The sequence below is a fragment of the Cyprinodon tularosa genome, unplaced genomic scaffold (genome assembly GCF_016077235.1).
Source record: "Cyprinodon tularosa strain WSP-4 unplaced genomic scaffold, ASM1607723v1 ctg82, whole genome shotgun sequence".
NCBI lineage: Eukaryota > Metazoa > Chordata > Actinopteri > Cyprinodontiformes > Cyprinodontidae > Cyprinodon > Cyprinodon tularosa.
The window spans coordinates 1-19,814 of NW_024039585.1; the positions used below are offsets into that span (position 1 = coordinate 1).

At 38.1% G+C, this 19,814-nt stretch overlaps 1 protein-coding gene across 1 annotated transcript; it reads left to right on the forward strand.

Moving 5' to 3' along the window:
* The first annotated feature begins 2,027 nt into the window (after positions 1–2,027).
* On the forward strand, positions 2,028–17,926 carry dmap1 (DNA methyltransferase 1 associated protein 1). Its single transcript, XM_038272241.1, has 10 exons — positions 2,028–2,343; positions 3,296–3,387; positions 3,929–4,124; positions 4,237–4,395; positions 4,509–4,676; positions 8,966–9,151; positions 9,715–9,786; positions 12,540–12,612; positions 15,623–15,984; positions 17,209–17,926. Exons 1-10 carry the CDS (start codon positions 2,248–2,250, stop codon positions 17,266–17,268), a joined length of 1,464 nt encoding a protein of 487 aa, XP_038128169.1. The 5' UTR covers positions 2,028–2,247; the 3' UTR covers positions 17,269–17,926.
* The last annotated feature ends 1,888 nt before the right edge of the window (positions 17,927–19,814 follow it).

Sequence of the window (19,814 nt, forward strand, 5' to 3'; positions counted from 1 at the left end):
AGCCGGGGCCCCCACAGCTGGTGTTGAGCCAGAGAGAGAGGGCACGAGCGGTGGGGAGGCGCGAGCAGAGACGGATTCGAGCACGCGCAGAGATGAAACTGAGCGCGGGAGGAACAGTGTGTTTGAGAGGGTTTTTCAGAGTTGAGCGCGCGCCAGACCGGTTTTGCGCGCGCGCGTGTTGTCTCACTGCGCGCTCGGATTGGTTCCTGCGCGCTCAAACCGATGGCACAAATATCTCTCCATACACATTTTACTCTGATCAGCTCAGAAGCGAGATCCAGGGCTCTTGGGGAAACATCCGGGGCTGCAGCCCAAGTAGCCACCCCCTAGATCTGCCACTGGATGTGATAAACTTTGATCTCATGAACTAACTTTAACCATAAGCAAATTCAAAGTTAGGTACTCAATCTTTCATCTCCAAAGAAAATTTGGTTGAAGTGAATTAATTGTATCCCGGTTAATTAGAAATCCGAAATTCCCCATCAGTAAGATAATGGATCAATGAGCTTGTATCTTACTGCACACCCCAAAAGATACTGTTTAATATTAGAGGAAAACATGCAATCTTTGAAAAAATCTGGGGCGCCTTCATAGAACATTCTGTCCTCAGCTGTCGATGGTGGGGTGAGCCTTTCTGGACCGGCTTCAAATTAGCCCTTTGCAGACTCTTCTTATATAACTTTTCTTCTTATATAACAATTATGTACCTTGATAGAAGTAGTGTGTTGAATCATATAGAGATGAATGTGCTCAGATGGATATGTTGTGTACAGAAATGAAAGGATATTGAGAGCCATACAAGAAAGGAGGGTGGCAGGGGAGAAGTTTGTTATATTTTGTTTCGTTTTTTTCTTTTGGTATTAAAAATCCAAAATCATCTTCCTTGTATGGTGTGACTGTAAGACTATATATCAAAAAGTTTGTTTTATAAAATACAATTTTCAGTATAACTGTAAATGCTTGCTATACACCATAAATATCTTGTAAAAGCTTCTGTTAATATTAATAAAACAAATCTTAAAAAAAAAGAAATGGATTGATTTGATAACTCATAATACATTCGATATGTATTATAAACTAAATTAATACTGATAATCTTCTATGCTAGAAATCATTAATGAAGTTTAAATTTGAAGTTTTTCAGTACTTGTACAATCAAATTTAACCAGACTAAACCTGGATTTGGACAGAATATAATATAGTTTTCCAGTCCCACATATGCAAGCCAAGTGTATTTGTATAGCACAGATCAGTACAAAGATAATTCAAAAATGCTTTACATGAATTAAACAATAAAATAGAAGAGAATAAAAGCAGCAGATAACAAGTATGACTACAAATATAGTTTGTCAAATTTTCAGTTATAATTGGTTTTAAACAATATGTTTATGTAATCAATAGAGTATCTATCTATCTATCTATCTATCTATCTATCTATCTATCTATCTATCTATCTATCTATCTATCTATCTATCTATCTATCTATCTATCTATCTATCTATCTATCTATCTATCTATCTATCTATCTATCTATCTATCTATCTATCTATCTATCTATCTATCTATCTATCTATCTATCTATCTATCTATCTATCTATCTATCTATCTACCTACCTACCTACCTACCTACCTACCTACCTACCTACCTACCTATCTATCTATCTATCTATCTATCTATCTATCTATCTATCTATCTATCTATCTATCTATCTATCTATCTATCTATCTATCTATCTATCTATCTATCTATCTATCTATCTATCTATCTATCTATCTATCTATCTATCTATCTATCTATCTATCTATGCAAAACTGACATTAATCAGAACCTCCTGTAATTGTTCTCCTCCACACCACTAGGTGGCGACTGTCAATTCTCCTCAGTATAATCAGAGCGGCATGTTCGGCTGCTGTACTTAGCTACCGCTGGTACTTCAACAACATATCTTCTTGTTTATTTTATTTTTTAAGTATTTCAAGCGTATTTCATATGGTGAAGTAGCATCAATACCAATATATATATATATATATATATATATATATATATGTAAGCATTTTCAGGTATTTGCTGCATTCTAAGGTTAAAAGCTTGAGAAATGATGGACCGGGTTAGCTTTTAGCTTTGTTGATGTCTGTTGTACTGAATCGTTCAGGGAATGAATGAGCGCCTGAGAATAAGTAAGCGGTAATTCTGCTTGACATATTGTAAAACGCATTTATCCACGGCTTAATAAACGCCATATAACAATGGCTACCGGTGCTGATGTTCGGGATATTTTGGAACTTGGCGGAGCTGAAAACGATGGTCCCATCAGTAAGAAAGATCTCATCAACTCGGACAAGGTGAGAGAAAGTTGCTATAAATGTTGCAAAAGGAAATGTATTTTATGTTTAGTTCGTTAAGGATGTTCTTTTTAAATTCTTACAGGGCTTACAGCATTAAATAATAAATATATATATATTTTTTTTACAGATAGATCAATTGTTATCAGTTTTTGCAACAGTGCTGTACTAAATCATGTAAATGAAAAGTTTAGTGGAAGGAAAAAGTGACATCAAAGTGTGCATTAACAGTTTGGATAACCGCCTTGATAGGAGTGAAGCAACGGCCACTCAGAGACAGACATTCCCTTTGTTAAGACAACTTTAAACAGAGATAACATCAGAAAAACTAACCTGCGCTGCTGATTAAAAATATATTTTGTTTCAATGACCTCTTTTCATATGAAATTACATGTTTTTTTTTTATTTTATTTTTGATAATAAATGTCATGGAGTCTGGAGGACAAGTGGAAAGAAACAATTCAAGTTGCTTTAGATTCATTGACCGTTTGCTATTGTCAGTCAATTAATCAGTTGGTCCACTTTATCGATTTGAAAGTTAATTTCTTTGCTGGAAATTATAGAACACTTAACAATTTGTATTACTTACAAACTTTATGGAAATGCAGATTTCATTTTTTCAGAACTTTGTCCTTATTCAGGGTTCGTCGCAGCAAGGCATTACAACTTGCTCACAGACTTGGCATTTTATGGTATCAGTTGTAATTACTTTGGTATTTTTGTGTTGAATTTATTAACAAATTAGATTAACCTGAAATGGGAATCTTAGGAGTATTTTAAGAGGAAAATGGGCGATATCCTGATCCATCAATGCAAACAAAGTAAAAGTCACTATTAAAGCAACTTTCACATATATAATTTTAGCCATTGTGTCAAAATAACTGTTGCTTTTTGTATATCTCTACATTGCTCTTATGTCTATTTAATGTGTCCCCCCCTTTACTCTCTGCAGAAAAAGTCCAAGAAAGCTACGGAGACGTTAACCTTCAAAAGACCAGAAGGAATGCACAGAGAAGTTTATGCTCTGCTTTATTCAGATAAGAAGTATGCATTTCTTCCTAAAAAAACATTTACACATTCTTCTGTTAATGTGGTCTATTAAAGCTGCTGTCCAGATGCTGGTGATGTATATTACATAGTTTTCCCTCAGACAGACAATCCTCCCAAAGAATCAGTTGTTTGTTTGGGAGGATTTAGCATAATTCACATTTGTAATTTATTTGCTCACCCGAAAGTCCATAAATTATATGTAGGATGGGGTCTGAACCACTTCAGAAGCTAAGAGGTTGCCTGTTTGTTAGTAATCATTGCTGAGCTGAAACACCTAAATATCTAGTGTTATATTTACACCCTGAGATAAAAAGATACGACAGCCCAAAATACTAAAACATTCTTTCCTTTGATAAGTGTGTATGTATATCTGGTTCAAGCTGTATATCACTGTTCCAAGCCTGGATTATGGCGGATTACTTGATGTCTTGGAAAACACCATTAAGACTTGTTTGTATGGTTTTATAGAAAAATAAATATTTTATGAGATACACTGGATACCATTATATTATCTTTTTTCCCTTTCTATCCGTAGAGATGCACCCCCTCTGCTGCCTAGTGACACCACTCAAGGTTATAGGACTGTAAAAGCCAAACTTGGATGTAAAAAGGTTCGTCCCTGGAAGTGGATGCCTTTCACCAATCCTGCTCGCAAAGACGGAGCTATATTCCACCACTGGAGACGGATGGCTGAGGAGGGAAAGGACTACCCTTTTGCTCGTTTTAACAAGGTATGCTTGACCCGTCGCTTCAGGACAAAAGGAGAATAAAAGAATATTTAGCATTGTGTCCCACCTGTTAAGTATGCCCACTCTCTTTTTGTTTTCCTGTTCGCATGTCCAGACAGTGCAAGTGCCAGTATATTCAGAGCAAGAATATCAAATGCATCTTCACGACGATGGCTGGACTAAAGGAGAGACGGACCACCTCTTTGACCTCTGCAAACGTTTCGACCTGCGCTTCGTTGTTATCCACGATCGCTATGACTACCAGCAATACAGAGTAAAGAGCCCAGACCTTGATTTCCAGAGTTAGAGTTTACTGTTTCCATTAAAATCCTGAGGTTGAGACGTATACTTGGAATGATTTTGCTCGATTTTTTATTTTATTTTTAGAAACGCTCCATAGAGGACCTGAAAGAACGATACTATAGCATTTGTGGTAAGCTGACCAAGGTCCGTGCAGCATCAGGGACTGAGCCAAAGATCTATATCTTTGATGCTGGCCATGAACGGCGCCGCAAGGAGCAACTAGAGAAGCTATTTAATCGCACACCTGAGCAGGTTTGTAACTTTTTACTTTAATCTCTCAAATCTGATTAAATCTGCTCAATTTTATCTCATTATTTCTACAATTATATCTCACCTTATTTCAACATAGTTACAATATTACTTCAGTTAAAACATTCATTTTAATAATTGAATATCTTTATATGTATTGTTTATTTCTTTTTTGTTTGATATAATGTCTTAATACTCAAAATCAAGTGTCTCAGAAAATTAGAACATTGCATAAAACCAATTTAAATAAGAACTTTAAATACAGAAATCTCAGCCTGTATTTCGGCTTCCCTCCCTCTCCTGAAATTAGAGCCTCCTCTGGCTCTTTTTTTTCCTCCCTGAGTTTGTTGTGTTTGTGTCGCTACAGATTACATCGCTGTTTTTGTCCCTTGGTTGTCTTTATATTAATGATCCGGTCCACATTTTGTTGGCAGAACTTAGATATAAACACCTAAACATTCCCACATGCATGTAACTGTTAAAGTAACACATAAGGATAAAATGTTTTAGCAAAGAGAGAGATGCTGCTTCACTGACTGGACTTGATTAAAACATGGTGGACCAAGGCCAGCAGAGGGCATTGCTCCACAAATCGTCAATGACTGTGGAAACGTCATGTTGGGCTTCAGGCTCCTTGAATCCTGTGCCTCCTTATTCAATTCAATTCAATTCAGTTTATTTATATAGCGCCAAATTCACAACACATGTCATCTCAAGGCACTTTACAGTTCAACCAGATCAAATTGATACAAAGTTTTCTATCTAAGGAAAACCAGTTGATTGCATTGACTCATTGACTCAAATACAATCCCCCACACTAAGCATGCTTGTAGCGACAGTGGAGAGGAAAAACTCCCTTTTAACAGGAAGAAACCTCCAGCAGAACCAGGCTCAGTGTGAGCGGCCATCTGCCGAGGCCGACTGGGGTTCAAGGAGACAGAAGCAGAGATACAAAAAGCAGCTGTAAAAGGCGGCCCCGTCCAGGAAACACACAGCCAGGCAGACGAGCTCCAAGGCAGCTCCCATGCCAGAGGACGAAGAAAGCACATCCACTCAGTCACGGTCAGAGAAACAGGACCACACTGGAAAACAGGCCGATCTCCAACATCTATAAACAAGGGTGTTGATAGAAGCAGCACAGCTGATGTTTCTTTCCAGGATGACGTCACAGCCAAACAGGAACAGACGAGGCAAAGCTACTCTGAGGAAAAGCAGAGAGAGCAGAAGGTTAGAGATTGAACTAACAGATTCTGCAGAATAGGAGAACAGAGAGAGAATGAAGCAGAATGATGAAATGGGGGTCCCTATGTCCTCCAAAAGTCTAAGCCTATAGCAGCATAACTATAGAGATAGCTCAGGATAACCTGAGCCACTCTAACTATAAGCTTTATCAAAAAGGAAAGTTTTAAGCCTAGCCTTAAAAGTAGACAGGGTGTCTGCCTCACGGACTAAAACTGGTAGTTGGTTCCACAGGAGAGGAGCCTGATAACTAAAAGATCTGCCTCCCATTCTACTTTTAGAAATTCTAGGAACCACTAGTAAACCTGCAGATTGAGAGCGAAGTGCTCTGTTAGGAACATAAGGAACAATCAGATCTCTGATATAAGATGGAGCTTGGCCATTTAAGGCTTTATATGTGAGAAGGAGGATTTTAAATTCTATTCTTGATTTAACAGGAAGCCAATGAAGAGAAGCCAGGACAGGCGAGATATGATCTCTCTTTTTAATTTTCATTAGAACTCTGGCTGCAGCATTTTGGATCAGCTGAAGGCTTTTAACTACAGTTTGTGGACTTCCTGATAGTAAAGAATTACAATAGTCCAGCCTTGAAGTAACAAATGCATGGACTAGTTTCTCAGCATCACCCCTGGACAGGATATTTCTAATTTTTGCAATGTTCCTCAGATGAAAGAAGGAAATTCTAGAAACCTCTTTGATGTGGGATTTAAATGACAGGTCCTGATCAAAAACAACACCAAGATTTTTTACTTTATTATCTGAAATCAGTTTAATCCCATCCAAATGAAGTGACTGGCTAATCAGTTTCTTTTTCAGAGACTCTGGTCCAAAGACTATAACTTCTGTTTTGTCTGCATTCAGAAGCAGAAAGTTAAGAGTCATCCAGGTTTTTATGTCTTCAAGACATGCCTGTAATCTATGTAATGGGTTAGCTTCATCTGGATTTATAGACAGATATAGCTGGGTATCATCAGCATAACAGTGGAAATTAATCCCATGCTGTCTAATAATTCTACCAATTGGGAGCATGTATAAAGTAAAGAGAATTGGTCCTAGCACTGATCCCTGTGGTACTCCACAGGTAACCTTTGAGCGTGTTGAAGATCTATCATTAACATGAACAAACTGAATTCGATCAGATAGATAAGATTTAAACCAGTCTAGTGCTGTTCCTTTAATTCCAACAAAATATTCAAGTCTTTCTAAAAGAATATTATGGTCAACTGTATCAAATGCAGCACTAAGATCCAACAGGACGAGCACAGATACAAGTCCATTATCTGAGGCCATGAGAATATCATTAGTGACTTTCACCAGAGCTGTTTCAGTGCTATGATGAGCTCTAAAGCCAGACTGAAACTCTTCAAAAAGTTCATTATGGTGGAAGTGATCGCAAACTTGTTTGGCAACTACTTTCTCAAGAATTTTGGATAAGAAAGGAAGATTGGATATAGGTCTATAATTGACCAAGTCATCTGGGTCAAGAGACGGTTTCTTAAGCAGAGGTTTAATTACAGCAACCTTAAAAGCTTTAGGTACATATCCCTGTAACAGAGATAGATTAATCACATCTAAAATGGAGGAGGAGATCAAAGGGAATACCTCCTTAAATAACCTGGTTGGAACTGGATCTAACATACAAGTTGAAGGCTTAGATGAAGACAATAATTTTGCTAATTCAGAGAGTTCAACTGGATCAAAGCAGTCTAAACCCAGTTCAGATTCCATGACTACCTCAGGTACAATCGCGGATAGAGGAGTGCTTATGATCTTATTTTTAATAAGATCAATCTTATTTATAAAGAATCCCATAAAGTCATTGCTGCTAAGAGCAGGTGGAATGGACGGTTCAACAGAGCTATGGCTCTGGGTGAGTTTGGCAACTGTATTAAAAAGAAATCTAGGATTATTCTTATTCTCCTCTATTAATGAGGAGAAGTATGCTGCTCTTGCTTTACAAAGGGTCCTCTTATACAGCAGTAAACCATTTTTCCAGACTAGGAAGGACTCTCGCAGGCCTGTGGAGCGATATTTTCTCTCCAGTTTCCTAGCATTTTGCTTCAAAGTACGCAGCTCTGCATTAAACCAAGGAGCAAGCTTTCTATTTTTAACGGTTTTCATTTTCAAAGGAGCTGCGTTGTCTAAGGCAATACGCAGAGAACTAGCAACCCCATCAACAAAATCATCAACCTGTGAAGGGGAATAAGCTAAACTTTTGCACTCTGCAGCACTGCTCAGTGACACAGAGGAGAGAGAAAGTGAAGCAGATTCTTTAAAATTTATAACTGCACTATCTGATAAAGATCTACTAAAATTGAACCTTCTTTTGGGGGAGGAGAACTCTGTTAAAGTAATCCTGAAGGTTATTATGTCTCCTCCAAACTTTTTGGTTCAAGATAAAATGCATGCAATGAATGCAGGACTTTAGACAACTTAGCAAATGTCCATCCCTTTTCCTTTTTTAACTTAAGCCAGGTAAGATGTTACCTCTGTAGCTGATGTCCTGGTTTCATCTGTGCATGGAACTTGAGCTGCATCTACACTCTTAACAGGTGGTGCAGCACAATCCTCCTAAAGCAGAGGTTATTTCTGCTGCCAATTTAATGTTTTTCTATTACACCATTGCATTCTAATGCCTTTATATTAAAATGCTAAGATGTGTCATTTGTGAATGACCAGCAATGATTTCAAAGAGCTTTTGTGACTCTTTGCAGAGCTTGTCAGGCATAAGTAATGATAATGTGGCCACAAAATAACATTCCTGTATTAATTCTTTAAATTATTAGTTAAATGTAATATTCTAATCTTCTGGGCAACAAAGTAAAGGATTTTTCATTAGCTGTAAAACATTATTGTCTGAATTAAAAGCTATACTTATCATATCTTTACCCTGTTTGTAATGAATCTATGAAATAAATAATGCATTTCACATATTGAATTGAATGACCAGAAAACATTCAGATTTTTATGATTTTCAGATTTGAAAGATATTGTTGATGTGTTTTGTGAGTATCTTTAATTATAAAGATGCATCTGTCTTGTTTGTCCTTTAGGTGGCAGAGGAGGAGTATCTTATTCAGGAGCTGAGGAAGATTGAGAATAGGAAGAAGGAGCGGGAAAAGAAAGCCCAGGATCTGCAGAAGCTCATTAAGGCAGCCGACACCACGGCAGAGCTGAGGCGAGCGGAAAAGAGAGTTTCCAAGAAGAAGCTCCCTCAGAAAAGAGATACAGAAAAACCAGTAAGCAAATCTGCTGCCCAAAACATTAAAAAAAGTCTCAATCATATACATAATGAATTAAAATATAATTATATGTTTGTTGTTTTAAAAAGTCTGACTGAAAAAATATGTAAAATGATCTTTTCAGTCTTTAAATAACTCTATTAAAGTAACAAATTATTCTTATGTATTCTAGCATATTTATTCGATTTGGTTCCAAAAGCTCAAATTGAAATAAAATACCACTGATGCACCATATATTATTATTGAAATCAACATTGGTCACTGTAATCTTTAAGATTCCAGTACCGGTCAAGTAAAACTGGGCCTATATTAAAAAACAATATTTATTTCCATTTATTTGCTGACTTTGTTCCCTGAGGGGGTCAATCATGTTATATTTGTTTGATTATGTTACAGTAATTGTGGCCTTCTTGGTTTTCAAAGGGTAATATATGACATCAGTAAATATCGGTTATCAACAATAGCAGCAATAGTAATATTGGATATTGATTTCCCAGATTTTCACATTGATGCATCCCTCTAAAGTACCATTTATTTATATATATTTTTTTCCTCTCCAGGCTGTTCCAGAGACAGCTGGCATCAAGTTCCCCGACTTCAAGTCAGCAGGCGTCACTCTGCGCAGTCAGAGGGTGAGTGTTGATGTTGACTGGAAACCTCACAAAACTTTGAGAATCTTAAAGATTGTTCTTGATCAAAGATCTGACCCAAGACTGCACTACTCTAAAATAATAGCACAGTTTTCTATTTAAAAAAAAAAAGCAACAAAGATTTTTAAAGCCGCAAAGTTATTCTGAGACAGTTTTACCATCAAAGGCATAATTTTTTCTGATACTGTTTAATGTACAACCCCTGACAAAAATTATAGAATCACCGGCCTTGGAGGATGTTCTTTCAGTTGTTTAATTTTGTAGAAAAAAAGCAGATCACAGACATGACACAAAACTAAAGTAATTTCACATGGAAACTCTGGTTTAAGAAGCACTAAAAGAAATCAAGAAAAGAAAATGTGGTAGTCAGTAACGGTTACTTTTTTAGCCCAGGTAGAGGTAAAAAATATGGAATCATTCAATTCTGAGTAAAAAAAATATGGAATCACCCTGTAAATGTCCATCCCCAAAGCTAACACCATCATCAAATTGGACCTGCTTGTTAGTCTGCATCTAAAAAGGATGACCTTGGAGATCTGCTGCATCAAGTGGAATGACATGAATGAAACCCCAACACAAGAGATCTCAACTGAGACAAAGGAGATGATTCTCAAACCCTTAAGAGGGTAAATCATCACGCAATGTTGCAAAAGATGTTGCTTTTTCTCAGTCAGCTGTGTCTAAAATCTGGACCAAAAACAAAAAAAGAAGGAGAGGTTGATAAAGGCAAACATACTGGTAGACCAAGGAAGACATCAAAGCATCAAGACAAAAAAATTAAAGAAATATGTGTAAAAAACAGAATGCACAACAAAACAAATGAGGGTCGAATGGGAGGAAGCTGGAGTCAACGTCTGTGACCTAACTGCAAGAAACCACCTAAAGGAAAATAGATTACATACAGAAAAGCAAAATGAAAGCCATCATTAACACCTAAACAGAAAAAAAAGGTTAAAATAGATTAAGTAAAAAGGAATGATGGACTGTTGATGACTGGATGAAAGTCATATTCAGTGATGAATCTTGAATTTGCATTGGGCAAGGTGATGGTGCTGCAACCTTTGTCTGGTGCTGTTCACATGTCTTTGATGATATGAGGCTGCAGGTCAGGTAAAGGCACTGGCTGTCATTGCGTCCTCAATAAATGCACAAGTATACATTGAGGTTTTGGACACTTTTCTTATCCCCTCAATTGAATGAATGTTTGGGGATGATAGATTCATTTTTCAAGACAATGCATCTTGCCTTAGAGCAAAAACTGTGAAAACTTTCTTTGAGAAGAAACGCATGGAACCAATATTATTGCCTGCAAATAGTCCAGATCCTAATCCAATTGGAAATCTTTTGTGGAAGTTGCAGAAAATGGTCCATGACAGAACGCTCCAACTTGCAAAGCTGATCTGGCCACAGCAATCAGAGAAAGTTGGAGCCAGATTGACGAAGAGTACTGTTTGTCACTCATACAGTCCATGCAACAAAACATTAGTTATGAGTTGGAGCGTTCTATTCTTTTTCATGATTCCATAATTTTTTCCTCAGAATGGAGGGATTCTATAGTTTTTTTTCCTTCTGCTTGGTCTAAAAAAAGTAACTGTTACTTTCTACCACTTTTTTTAATAGATTTTTTTTAGTGTTTCTTAAAGCCAGTTTGTGTCATGTGTGTCATCTGCTTTTTTTTCAACAAAATTAAACTACTGAATTAAAATCCTCTGAGGGCTGTGATTCAATATATATTTTGCCAGGGGTTGTATATAGATAACAGAACTAGTTAAAGAATAGTGTTTTAGTCAAGACCACAGCAACCGAGACTAGGGCTGCGTATTTTCGCCAAAGTCCTGAATCGATTCGATTTTGATTCGATCTGTTTTTACAATAATGAAAGTGGTTCAACTGTGTTTCAAAATACTCATGTATTTTATTTTTTTCCTGTCATATTAAACACAAAGTGCAAACTTGTAAATCGGACAGTTTAAACTTGAGATGTGAACTAAACTGTCTCAAAAGTGCAAACGTGTTTGTGAAGCCTCACTCTAGTGAAGCCTCACTCTAGCAAGCAGACGTGACGCAGCAGACATTCATGCGCTGCATTATCTTCACTGTACAAACCATATTTGCAGCGTTGTCTGTAACAACTACATTTGTTAATGTCTTCAGTCAACCTATTGGGTATATATTTGCTGCTGTCTGGCTTGAAGTCATCTTGAGAGCATCTTTCCTGCTCCTTTGAATGTGAACCTCACGTGCGTCACTATAAAACAAATCGATCTCATTTCCTAGACATCGATTTTGCAAAAATGAAATGGAATCGATTCAAAATCGAGACCAAACAGTACAGAGACAAGGCCAAGAGGTTTACAGACCAAGAACATATTAAGATCTTGGTTACTACACTAGTCCAAACTTATCTCTTATTATCACTTTGCTGATTAAATCTGTTAGCAAACAGCTAATATCTGTAAAAGCAGCGAGGAGGACCCTTATTTATCATGAAGACTGATGAGGAGCTCCTGATCTCCATGGAAAATGCATTAGCACAGCTGAGGAAGTGGGGAGGCCCTGTAGCCAATCAGTCAGATGCAGTTCAGTGGATAAAGACATTTTGATCTGACCCACTGAAGTGCATTTCATACGAATTAAACGCCCTGAGGTGGAGCAGTTTATCCTAATATTGCCAGTACCTTAAATCACAGCCCTGCTCTGGTGCGTTTCTCTTTCTCTGTTTGTGTGTCGTTCAGATGAAACTGCCAAGCTCTGTTGGCCAGAAGAAGATCAAGGCCATTGAGCAGATCCTGGCAGAGCAGGGAGTGGGTGAGTATGAATAAATGTTAGTAATCGGTCGACATTTTAGAAATTGTTCAGCAGTAAATGTGAATTTTGAGTAGAGAAGGAAAAGGGGCAACTTCAGTAGATTAGCAGGGTTAGTATGCAGTCCAGAAATGAAGGGGGGTTCAGTATTTTCATGGTCTTAATAAGTATGTAAAAATGTTTTTATTTCTATGCTTCATTCCAAATCCCATCTTCCACCTCTCCTCTCACTCTTCTTCCTTGTGTCGTTACTCCAGATCTCTTTCCTTCCTTCTTTATTTCTATTTTTCCTTTTCTGTCCTTCCATTTGTTCTTTGCTCATTCATCCCTTCTCGCCTTGCTTCCTCTTTGTCCTTTCTTTCTCTCTGTTTCTCATCTCTTCAATTCTTTCCTTTTTTTGTATTCTTTCCTTCTTCCTCTTTTTTTATTACTTTGTTCCTTCCTTGCGTCCTTACTTTCAGCCTCCCACCTTCCCATCCGGTTTGCCCAATTCCTTTTCTTCATGTCCTTGTCTTTCCTTTCTTCCATCTTTCAGTACACCTTAGTGTCCTACCTCAGTTCCTATGATCATTTGCTCGATCCTTTCTTTCTTACTGCTCGTTTCTCTCCTCCCTTCTTTACGTCCTGATGCCCTAAGCCTGTAGAGTAATAAATTCGTGTGTACATGTACAGGAAAAATTTGTTCATCACTAAAAGTTGTTTGTAAAAAGTTGTGCCTCTCCGGCTCTCCACAACCACTATTGAGCATTTTTTTTCTATGGTTAAAACTTTACATGCACAAGTTCACCCTCACAAACAACTACAGGTGCTAGGCTTCAGGTACTTAGAGATTCACTTCCAAACAGAAACCCCACATTCATATCTTCAGGTAACACAGAGTACATGTCAGACTTAATAATATTACTTTAGTGATAGTTTCAAGGTGTTTGCTTTATTGTATATCTCGTACCATGTTTTTTGGTTGTGCTGTTCTTTTTTCTTTTTTTTTCTTTTTTTTTCTCCATCTCATTACAGGTGTTGAAGCAGACTGAAAATGTTTTGTCATTGTCTCCTTCCTATCTCCTCTTTCTTTCATCTTTTGTCCTGTTTTTTTCTTTTTCTTTTTCCTTCTTCTTCTTCTGTTTTTCTGCTCTACTTACATTGCAGTGTCCATATGAACTGTAAAACTCCCTGCATAATTATAATAAAGCAATTTATATACATGAAACAAGTGGAGCGGTATGGCAATTGCGATACCGCTACACTTGTGAAAGTAAAATCTGTTGGGCTCCTTTTGGCATCAAGACAATTATTCTTATTGCCACCTTGCCAGACAGGACACTGTAAAAAAAAAAAAAAAAAAAAAAAAAGTTGTTTGTAATAAAAGTAAGACCCACCAATAGTAGAGTAAAACAGTTAAGAGTGACAGCTGAAGTACCTACTTCTGATATTCCATAATAAAAAATAGATAATTTACCAACAATATAAACTCTTAGTCTCAGCTCTAATTCATTCCATTGATGTTCAGTTTCTTTGAGGTCAGGTCAGGCCTTGCTTTGTACACTGGTGCACAGACATGTTAGAAGAGGAAGGGGCCGTCTCCAAATCGTTCTCACAAAGTTGGGAAAATGGAAAATCTTTGATTGTTTATATCATTCAAAATTCCTTTTCTTAAAACTAAGAGGCCAAGCTCAGCTCCTGAAAAAACAAACCTACAGCATAATCCTCCCTCCACCAAATTTTACACCTGGCACAATACAGTCAGACGAGTAACGTTCTCCTTGCAACTGCTATATCCAGACTGGGCCTTCAGATTTCCTTATGGAGAGGCTAAATTTTTAATTGCAGGAACACACCCTCTTAGCTCCAGGAGTCCAGTTGTGACGTGTTCTGATCCACTTTGTCTAACCCTTGTATTGCATTTAGTGATGTATGGCTTGGATGCAGCTGCTTCGCCATAGAGACGCTTTCCATGGAGCTCTCTATGTACTATATCTAAGCCAATCTAAAGGCTACATTAGGTGTGGAAGTCTGGAGCGACTGACTCTAGAGCAGTGGTCTCAAACTGTAGTCGTCACGGGCCGATGTTTCAGATCGGTTTCAACACACCTGACTCCAATATGAGGTCATTAGCAAAGATTGGGTGGTTTAGTCATTTGATTCAGATGTCTACAGTAGTAGCCATTCAAAATTCCTTGATGGGCCCTTGGCTGGTCCCCCTTCTGTTCTTTTTTAAACATCAATATTTGTACTAAAATAGTCTTTCTGTCATTATTTGTGGGCATTGAGATCTAAAAAGAAGTGTCATCTCCTGGTCAGACTCTGTAATTCAGTGAAATGATGGAATCAGAGTAAAAAATATGCCAGAGGGGGTCACTCCAGTGGCTGGAAGTTGGAGGGAATTTCGCCGGGAGTTGGAGGGATGTGGGCTGCCATTCGGCTGGCGTTTGACTGGGAAGGGCAATTGTGAATGGCTCCTACTGTAAGACAACATCTCAAAGTTCCAGGACACGGACAGTGGAGGGTTTTAGGCCACTGCTGTAGAGGCTCACTAGGGTTCCTCAGCACCTGCTGGACCCGCTCCACCAGTTTACATCCTCTACTACCTAATGGCTGAGTTACTCTTGTTCAGTCTTCTCCATTTTGTTATAATAGAGCTAACAGTAGATTTAGAAGCAAGGAGAGATGAAGATTAGACCTAAGATCCTATCCCAGTATCATGTTGGAATTCACTGATCTCCAAAACCTTCAAAAGAAAAACAAATGTTTGCAGAAACAGTCTCCATGCCTAGGTGTCTGATTTTATACACCTTTTGCCATTTACCTAAACTGACTGAAACACCTGATTCAGTGATTTGGATGGGTGAGCGAATACTTTTGGGAAGACAGTGGGAATTGTTTTCAGAGATAATAAATCTGTGTTTTCTCACCACATGCAACCTGTAACAGCACAGCAGCTTTTTTCCTTTAACTCTGTCCAATCACATGTTTGACATTTGTTTGTTTTGTCTTTGCCTCATTTCTTTGGATAAAGATCTCAACCCAATGCCCACAGAGGAGATTGTGCAGATGTTCAATGAGCTTCGCAGTGACCTGGTGCTCCTGTATGAACTGAAGCAGGCCCACAGCAACTGCGAATATGAACAACAGATGCTACGACATCGTTATGAGGCCCTGCTCAAAGCTGGCAGTGGGACTGGAAGTGGAGGTACCACAGGAGGGGGAAGCGGAGGACTCTCTGGAGGCCCACAGGGTGCAGATATCAGTGCAGCAAACATTACTGCATCATCCACTCCAGGGGCAGAAGCTCAGTCATGGCCCAACATAGATGATATCAAGTTGGAAGCCAAGGAGCAGATTATTGATGTTGTAGGAGCGCCACTCACCCCAAACTCGGTAAGCATAGTTCATTCAAACCTTTCATTAACCTTTCTAACACCTGATTCTTTAATTTGTTTTTCAAATGCTTAAATTATAACTTTAACACTTTAAATGACTCTGTACTAAAACTGAATGAATGCTGTTTAACAATGGCTTTACTGCCACTTTGGTTTTCATACAAATTTCCATAATCTGCTGCAACTAAACCTGCAAAAGATAACTCTACTATCAACTGTCCACTAGGCCTTTTTAATGTTAAAGGAGGTAAAACAGTACAGAGCATTAGAAAAGAAACAGTTTCAAAGATTCTGCATGGAAATGATTTTGATTTGGGTCGATTGGGTCAGTTCGGTAATAGCAATCTCATGATGGAGAAAATTAAACCACTATGAGAGAACATTTGTTGTTTTGTCACTGTACCACTTGAACAGCTGTGGCATGATAACTGTGTTAAATGATCAAATTATTTAGAATGTATTGTTTTATTTTTGCACCATTAAGTAGATGATCTGTACTTGCCTAGCCTTTTCAAGTCAGGGGGACTTCAGAATGCTTTACACTACATTCAGTCATTAATGGAACTCATTGACAGAAGCGAGGCTGCTGTACACAGGTCCCACCGGGTCCTCTGACCACCATCAGTAGGAAATGCGGGTGAATTATCTTTTCAAAGGACACAACAGAAAGGTGGAGCTGGGGTCACACTGAGCCTGGTTCTGCTGGAGGTTTTTCCTTTCTACTGTCGCTATAAGCATGCTTGGTGTGAGGGATTGCTGAAGAGTCAATGAGTTGATGCAATCACCTTGTTTTCCTTTTAAAGAAAACTTTGAACCAATTTGGCTGTATGATCTGGTTGAATTGTGTCTGTAAAGTGCCCTGGGATGATGTGTTTTGAGTTATAAATAAACTGAATTGAACTGACTGGAAATAAAAATGGATAGATAAAATAAAAAACATAAATCTATTTTTCAAAATAATTGTTAAATTATTTTCTATATCATCCATCTTTAATGCCTAAAACACCTTTAAAATAGCTTTCTTAAATAACTTAACAAGGGGTAACAACAGGATGACAGAGTATGCAATTTGTTCATGAAAAAATGTTAGGGAACATGTTTGGGAAAGATGGCATATTTAGTTACAGAAATCGTCTTAGTGGGATACACCTGGCTAATCTTTCACAGGATATAGTGAACTCTGACATTCTCTAACATGATTGTCTTTCCGTATCCCATACAGCGAAAACGGAGAGAATCTGCTTCCAGCTCATCTTCTGTTAAAAAGGCAAAGAAACCCTGATGAGAGCTACAGCTCATACTGTGTGGAGGACAAACGGCTGGGTTACGTATCCTGATGACCCAGTAGTGGCCGGACAAGATGGACACAAACAAGGCGGCCGCCATATTACTGTCCATTTACTTAGGCACACCTTCTACTCCACACACACATGCACACAACCCCTCACCTACTAACGAGCCCTCTCCAAACGATCCCCGTCTGGCCGTGACAAAGGCAATGACTGAGTGACATTTCATTCCATTACTCCTTGTCTCCCTGCCTCCTCTGCCGGTTGCCCGCAGATGAGGCCAGAGCAACTGTAAATTGCAAGGCTGAACTAATCGGGGCAGGGCGAAGAAGGTGGGAATAACTGGGTAATTGAAATGAATTGGAATGAAAGACCAGAGCGAGGGAGTGGGTGGACCTGGATCCGCAATGCTCATTGGAGTCATCAGGGGAGTTTTTTTTTTGTAGCCTAATAATACAAAGGTGTTTACTGGAAATGTGTTTGTGTTAGCTTGTAGAGTTGGCTCCTCCTAGACTTGGAAGTGCTTTATTCTCTCTGGCAGACCACCTTCATTTGTCTGTTTTCATGTTTAACTGTCAATGTTCTTTTATGACTACCCTGAATATATTGCAGCTTAAAAAAGAAAACAATAAATGGCTTTTCTCTTTCTAACTGTTGCCGTTCTTTGCAGATATAGTTCACTTGCAGGGTAATAAACTGTTGAACACTTTTGTTAGAAAAGTTGTTGGATCCTGGCGTTCTTACCTGTCATCAAAGTTAATTGACAACTTATGACTCCATTAATATGATAATTAAGCAGGGCCAGTGAAACTTCATTAGGTTTCCCCTTCCGATAGTACTGCTAATTGCTTGCAAATTATGGTGTTTAGCCTGCTTAGGCATTAATATCTATGCAAATGTTGTATGTGCTTGCCAGGAAAGAGCAGCTCTCTGATATGGGTTTATCAGGCCTATGGTAAAGTTGTGATGTACTTTACTGGAATTTTATTGTTGGATATTATTGTTGGATAACTGAATGGAGAAACTTATTTATATATATAATTTTTAAACGTTGCCAATACAAATTCAAAAGTGTGACATGCCTCTGATAGCCCTAACTAAAATCATTATCAGTGATGACTTAGAATTAGAGAAACTTGTGATGTTGTACACAGAGTGTATACAAAACAGAATTTCGCTGCATACAGTGAAATGTAACTTTCCATTTATAAAGTGCAGCAGTGATCAGAATGTAAACAGCGAAGGAGAAGGTAACCAGTTTAAAAGTCATGGTGCAAAAGGCATTAATATGGGAACGTTTAGTGCAGTGCAAAATAAATAAATATGGTGCAAAATGCAGTAGAACATTGAGTTATGTCCTATTTAAAGGGATTATAAAAGATCAGCCAAGTTGGTAGTGCAAATATGTTTTCACGGGTGATACAGGACTTCCCTTTTAGGGGTGAGTCCAATTTAGAGTTTAACAGTCTGATGGCAGCAGGAAAAAAGATTTTGCAGAACCTGCTGGACCTGCGAGGCCTTTTCTCAGTGTGCAGCAGGGAGAATTGTCCAAGGTGAGGGGTCGCTGATGATGTTATGGGCTCAGGACACAGTGCTGGGATGAAATGTCTTTTATGGAGGGAAGAGGAGCCCCGATGATCCTGTCTGCTGTTCTCACTACTCTTCTCACCTTTTTCCAGTCTGAGGCGCTGCAGCCTCCACACCGCACAGTGAGACAGCTGGTCAGAGCGCTCTCTATGGTGCTTCTGTAGAAGGTTGTGAGGATGGGGGCAGGTGGGCTCTCATCCTTCGCAGGAAGTAAGTACAAAGATAAAATCTAGACGGAAAGATAGATTTTCAATTTAGAGGTTTCCTGGACATCATTAGTGAAGAGACAGACACTGCATGTTGTGAAAACCTCTGAACAGGATATTAAGAGCTTTAGCATCTCCCTGATAACTGCAAAACAAAGTAATATAATATTCAAAAGATCATGGTATGATTGGAAAATATATTTCAGTTGCAATTTTTCGAAAAACCATACCTCCTCCCGACACGTGCATCTGATGGGTATTTATCATTTACGATAAATTCAAATTAATGTTAAAGAAATGTTTTTAAAACTCCAGAAACTGGGTTCATTATCAATAGATTTTTAAAAAAAATTTACTTTTTTTTTTTTTTCCTTTAATTTTTTCCCTCATTGGCGTATTGACAAATTTGAAGAATATGATTAAATGCAGTTACTATGAGATGTTTAGTGATATATAACACGTTTTTCTTTATGTAACAGGTTTCCTTAAGAGGCTGAATTTAAATGTTTGTATTCTTCATAAGTATTATTTGTGATTATGGGCCTATGATGGCTGTAGTAAGCAGTTGCCGCCATTCAGTCACCCACGAATGACTGTGAAGAAGTAATGGGTCTTTCTTTAAACTTCTGTTTTGTTATCACAATAAAATCACTAGATATTAGTGCATATTGCCCAACCCTAACTACGGATTACAGCTATGGGGGGGGGACTTTCAACTAGATGTCTTTTAGTCCTTCACTCCATAA

What these genes read in the sequence shown, in the direction of transcription:
- dmap1 (XM_038272241.1), top strand. Translation starts at nt 2,248, where the DNA reads ATGGCTACCGGTGCTGATGTTCGGGATATTTTGGAACTTGGCGGAGCT. An exon ending in ATGACTACCAGCAATACAGA is followed by an intron (nt 4,396 to 4,508) that starts GTAAAGAGCCCA and finishes TTTTATTTTTAG; the next exon opens with AAACGCTCCATAGAGGACCT. An exon ending in AAAGAGATACAGAAAAACCA is followed by an intron (nt 9,152 to 9,714) that starts GTAAGCAAATCT and finishes TTTCCTCTCCAG; the next exon opens with GCTGTTCCAGAGACAGCTGG.